At 43.4% G+C, this 6,148-nt stretch overlaps 1 protein-coding gene across 1 annotated transcript; it reads right to left on the bottom strand.

Annotated features, from left to right (window-relative positions):
* Positions 1-3,230: 3,230 nt before the first annotated feature.
* OLIG3 (oligodendrocyte transcription factor 3) lies at positions 3,231-4,052 on the bottom strand. The gene has a single exon (XM_024207626.2). It carries the CDS (start codon positions 4,050-4,052, stop codon positions 3,231-3,233), a length of 822 nt encoding a protein of 273 aa, XP_024063394.2.
* Positions 4,053-6,148: the final 2,096 nt, after the last annotated feature.

Genomic DNA, 6,148 nt, shown 5'->3' with positions numbered 1-6,148 from the left:
CAGAGAGATTATGAGTATGTGTAAAGCGGGCAGGATTTGGCCCAAGACCTTTCTAATCTGGGTTTGTCACTGTGTTTCCCATAAACAAGCACTTGCTTTTTCAACCTCTTGGTACCCAGCTCCCAAGCCCAGAAGAGGAAGAAGGACACGGTGATAACTCTACACTTCTCTCCTAGTCTCTCCTAGCCCCTTCCCACAAATTTAAGGGTATCCGGCCGGGTTCCGGATGCGCAAACGTTTTCGGGGGATCAGATTTCGAATGCAAGCCGATTTCCATCAGATCCCATCACGGTCTCACTTTTTGTCTCACCAATGATCGCAGTTTTCTTTAAAATATGAATTCCCCAGTTGCATCTACTTTCCCCGTGTAGCGCTGCATCCTCCTGGCGATCGCACCCAAAGACGCTTTAGTTATATGTCAAAAAAGTCCCCTCTCCCGTCGCCCAATTCACAGGGCCAAATCCTGCTCGCCTTATTCAATGGGACAATTCGCTTGAGTAAGAAGAACCAGACCTGGCCCGCCATGTGCAGAGCTTGCTCTAACTTATGTCCTATCTGTCTTCAATTTACATGTTAGACTTTGTGTTGAAAGAAAGAAAGAAAGAAAATGTAGCTGTTACTAATTAGTTCCTTTTCGAAGGGCGCTGGATTAATTTAAACAAAGAGAAAACTAAATCGAAAAGACCCCTTTCGTTAGTGTATCATATTCCCACTGCAAATATGTATTTGCTTTGTGTTTTTCGTTGCTTTACAAAGGAATCAATTGCTGTAGCATTTCGCAGTCAATGTATTAAAACAAGCATTCGAAAAACTGCTTCACTTACTGATTCGGGACTCACCACCTTGGAAATATTAAACTTCCAGAGGAACGGAGCTGAGTTACTCTGTTTGTTTCGAGTAACTCGACAGCTCCTTCATCACCCAGCGGAATGAATCACCAAAGGGAAACAGACCATTATCCCCCTATTTGTCTGCCTAACTCCACTGGAAATAATCCCCCTGCCAAATTAGATCTTCGCTTTATCCCTTTCTCCATTCCATGGACTCTACGGGCAGGTTTTCGGTTAAAATGAAAATAGGGAGTTTCTTTCAGATTGAACAACATAAACTTTCCTCCCTCTGTTCCTTTCCTTCTAAACGCCGAACCCCATACAAGAATCAGAAATCAAACTCACTTCGTATCGTTTTTATTTGAACATAAACAGTTCGGTTTGCGGTCAGACTTCGTTTCAAATCCCTTCTAGGAAACTTCTTTGGAAGTTCTTAGTAACCATAAAATGGTTGCTGGTTTTTTGTTTTGTTTTGTTTTGTTTTGGGTTTTTTTTTAAGTAACGAACAATAACTACCGCTACTTCACAAAGTCATCGAGCTCAAAACACATGGAATTTGCAGTGACAAAAGTTCTCCGTGTACCTAGCACAGTAGAAGTCTGAGAGCAATTCTAAATGGTCGAGTTTCTCTTACAGAATTTTTATAATGTCTAAGTTAAGGGCAATATAGAGAGGTGTTAAAGATGGGGTAGAAGAGGGAAGGAAAATAAAAGTCCGATTTCCACTTATTTTCCTGTATTATTAATGTGCAATAAGTATCTGATTCTTTTCTAGTAATTATGGAAAAACCGTCCTCTCTATAGAAAATAACAATCTCTTCACAAATATCTGAGGAATGGGGAATTTCGTGACTGCTACCCAATCAACCCAGAAACACATTTTTTCCCAAAATATTTTCTATTATTTTTCTTCTGAGATTCATTTTGAGCTTATAATATTTTATAGTTGATTTTCTGTAACGGATTTGTTTTTAAAATCTCTTTTAGCCTGGAAAATAAATGTTATTTGGACATAAAGAAAAGTTAACTTACTGCTTCCCCTCTTTTCCGTGAATGCATCTGCATTTTGCACCAAATATCATTTGGATCCTTCTGTATATTTGACAATCACTTTGTGCATTCATAAAGATTTTCCATACTGTATAAAGAGAAATAGCCCTATAATTCAAGCAATTCATTTACACGCACAGGAACACACGGGGGTGGGGGGGAGGAATGAGTGAAGGCTGGACAATTGGTTCCGTTTTTATTGCTATCTTAAAGGCAGTCCTTGTTAGTCTTCTTCAGTTTGTTGAGAAAAGTCACAGCAAGAGACAGATAGGCTTTCCTTTTCTTGTCTTGCAGTCCCAGACAAAGGCGAAACCAGAACTTTTATTTATTTATTTTTTATTTGAAATCTCATCCAGAAACACTGGTCCATAATAAATATATCGATAGTTATCAAGAATATATAAAAAATAAAGACACGTTGTTGTCTTTGAGGCCCTAACAAAATATTTCAAGCAAATGCCCAGGAAAACATAACAAAACCCAACATAAAACAACAGTAAAGGTCCAATGGAGTAACACAATGACCAATCCGGCCAGAGTCGACCCTGCATGCAGATAACTGATCAAGGGGCAATGTGGAACCCAGCCAGCTGACTACTACACTGCACTTAAAGCAGGAGATCTGGCAAAACAGGCTTTGGGGATGTTGTGCGTGTTTTGCACTATTTCTCTTTCTTGTTTTATACAGCCACAGACGGGAAAAGAAATTAAACGCTTTAGAGAATTCACTATTAAATCCTTGTTACAAGGAAAACTGCACCATTGCCAGTACAACATGTTTAAACGAGATTCAATTATAAGCATGCATGCATTCTTTTGAGCTACATTGTGTAAAAAATCATCATCATTCCTAGCTGTCATATCCTGCAGTGGAGCAGAGAAGATTCCCAGAAATGTAGGCGTTGCCTTTAAAAACTAATAAACAAACAAACAAAAAACCAAACCCCAAACAACTCATCGTCTCTTTGCAGCTGCGAACAGTACAATGACCACCATGTCTTTTTTTTTTTTTTTTTTGCATCCACGTTAAGGAAATATTTACATTTTTTGTTTTGTTTTTACAACAGGGATTTTTGTTTTAGTATAAGAATAAAACATGGCCAGAGAATCCAACTAAAACATTACCTTTGTAAGGTCCTTACTACACTAATCCCTTGTTACAACAAATGCAGTTTTGACAAGCTCGGATGTCAGTGGGAGGAAACACACCGGAGTCCAGCAAAGGAAAAGAAGCATGCATGCGAACGCAGGACTTCGTGTGTGGAGTCTTCCTGCAGCATCACCTAACAGAACTTGTTTGAAAGTGTGATCTCTGGTATAGCTAAAAAGGCTCTGGAGCTTTCAGTTACAGTCACTTCAGTAAGTCCTTGGATTCTGCTGAGATCCTGCTCATGTTGGCTGTGGTGAGGGCAGACAAGTGTGGCGGAGGGGGCATTTGACAGATAGTGCAAGGGCAAGGCAAACCTGCCCAGTGCTGGAAGCCGCTGCCAAGCTGGAGGGCCGGAGGAGCAGAAGGAGTCTTGAGTAAAGAGTGAGGGGGCCTGATCGTGCCAATCCCTGGTAGGGAGGCGGACAGCGGGGAGGAGGTGTTGGCTGAAGACAAGGCACTGCCAAGGATGGGATGGACCTGGTGGACCGTGCTAGCTGCGTGGGCCGGGTGCCCGCCTGAGTGTCCCACTGTCCCGCAGTGAAAGGCGGAGTGGTGTCCTCCATAGATTTCACCCACCAGCCTCTTCATCTCCTCCAGGGAGCTGGTGAGCATCAGGATGTAGTTTCTGGCCAGCAGGAGGGTAGCAATTTTGGAGAGTTTCCTCACGGAAGGTCCATGAGCGTAGGGCATCACCTCCCTCAGCCCATCCATGGCCAGGTTCAGGTCGTGCATCCTTTTGCGCTCCCGCCCGTTGATCTTCAGCCTGAGCTGCTGCAGGTCCTGCTCCGAGAGCTGCTTCTTGATTTTGTACTTGCTGCCTTCCCCTCCCGCCTTGGAGCCGTTTCTGGAAAGGCCTTCCCCGGACATCTTCTGCACCAGGTCGCCCTGAGTGGAGGAGACCGAGTTGAGCCGGTTGTCCTGATGGTGGTGGTGGTGATGGTGGTGATGGTGATCTCTCAGGTACATCTCAGCCATGTCTGGCGAGGAAGCTCTGCTGGAGACAGAGCTGGAGTCAGAATTCATTGTATTGGGGCTTCGGAGCAAGAAATTTCTTCCCTGCTCTGGAGAGGGTGAAATAGGATTGTTTAAAAAAATAATAAAATAAACTGCAGGCTCTGTGGGGGAGGGGGAAGGTTCAAACAGGAGGAAAACTCTCCTTTCTCCCTCTAATCTCTCCCGCTGGCTACCCAGCCTGTTTACGGGATAGCTGGTTGGTGTATGCTTGAACTAACCTCAGCCTGGAAAAGAGGGGCTTTTATAGCGCTGCAGCAGAGAAAAGAGACAAAAGAAGCCCTCCTATCTATAATGGTCTTGTTAGGATGACGTGCAATTATTCAGGGCGGTGCGCTTTGACTGTCCCATTTAGCAAGGACTCCCATTCATATTCATTGTGGTGCCACCCTGGGACACCTCAGCCATGGACCATCAGGAGTCAAGCAGACACAAAACCCCTCTGATTGACAACACGCACTCATCGCGGCATGTTCACGCCTTCTCCTCCCCCTGGTTCTAATTTCCAACATAAAACTGCATCTAGTGTACAGTAAAGAGCAGAGGGTCTGATTTGGATGTGTATTTGCTTGGGGTCATTTTTCAGTCTAGCATCTCAGTGTTAGAATAACGTTGTAGCAAATTCTATTTGTCTGAGGAAGGAGAGGAGGATTGTTTGCGTTGGTTTTTTTTCTCGTGTGTGTGTGTGTGTTTTGTTCTTTCCAACCCCGAAAGAAAATAATTGTCTTCATTTCTGAATCTTTTTTCTATACATATTTGAGTTTCCCTTTGTTTCCATGTGCCACTGATCTTTATAATCTCCTTGCTTATCATTTCTGCGCGGAACTAACTCTGCTTTGCAGGTTTCTGTTAAATTGAATTGTACCTTAACTGCCTTAATGTTGTAGGGTTTTTAAATAAGTAATTATTATGGTACCTACTGTCCATCCACAAACAGTCTCTTTCGCTTACAAATATTAATTAATCTCTCTGGCTGCAACCGTTTGACTTTCTTTGCACTTTAAATAAAAAGGGAAACTTTGAATTTGTGTTGACAAGTATTTTTTAAGATGGTCATTCAAATTGTTTCCAAATTAGAAGAGAGACCATTATATACTCCCAGATCTCAAAGTATTTCTTTCGATACGCTGAATGGGAGGAGGTGGGGGAAAGGAAGTCATCTGTGAATTGGACTGACTGAGAAGTTGCATAAAAGAACTGGACACATGCAGGCAAAAGGAAACAAACATCAAGTCATAAGGGAGAGAATCTTGCAAGCAAAAGCTAATATAGATGCGATGAATGTTTGTTAGAGTAAGTAACTGGCTCCGTTAAATTAACGATTTCGTTTTATTTGGTTGGTATATATTTGATAACAGACACAGTAAGAGACTGGTGTGTGTGGGTGTGTGGGTGAGAGAGAGAGAGAGAGAGAGGAGTGTGTTGGGATGTTGGAGGATGACAGTTTGTGTCTATAGCTGGAAGTCTTTATGTTGCCCTGCGTGTGTGTGTATTGTGGCGGAGCTTGTGAGAAGTGTAATGCAAGAGGGTTCCAGATATGCGGCAGTCTGGGTACCGATGTGTATGTAGGGTTTGTTTGTGGGCATATGTGAGTGCTTTCTGTGGGGGCCGGACAGAGATACTGTGCACTGGGATGCGCCTTTGCGGGACTGGGAAGAGTGGACTTTGACGGGGCAGGAGAAGCCTGCCAAAGGCAGGTGTGCTTATGAGGAAGAGTGTATTTTGGACCCCAGGAGTAGTTTTGTAGAGATCAGGTGTTCATAGAGGCTGCTCAGCCCCTGGGATTGCCTAGGATTGATTTGTGTGTGCTCTGCACATGCTGATTGCACGGGTGTGTGAAAGGGAAAGGCGTAGGGAATAAATTGTGAAGAGTGACAGCGAAGGTTTGTCTTGACTAGGGTGTTTGGTGTTAGCAAGCACGTTCCAGCCAACCCCTTCGACAACTCTAGTGTAGACAAGGCAGTGGTACTTTTAACATGTGCAAACTGGCTCAAGTTGAAGCCTGGACTCCCCCTTTAACAACACACCTGATTGGAGAATGAAACCTTGACAGGAATTTTCAGTCTGGGGATGGGTTTAATGAGAAAAGAAGACCAACTGCGCTGCTC

This window comes from Terrapene carolina, unplaced genomic scaffold (genome assembly GCF_002925995.2).
Source record: "Terrapene carolina triunguis isolate 2854851 unplaced genomic scaffold, T_m_triunguis-2.0 Scaffold85, whole genome shotgun sequence".
In the NCBI taxonomy this organism is placed as follows: domain Eukaryota; kingdom Metazoa; phylum Chordata; order Testudines; family Emydidae; genus Terrapene; species Terrapene triunguis.
Note: the sequence above shows the minus strand (reverse complement) of the source record. Positions and strands in the feature narration are given on the sequence as shown.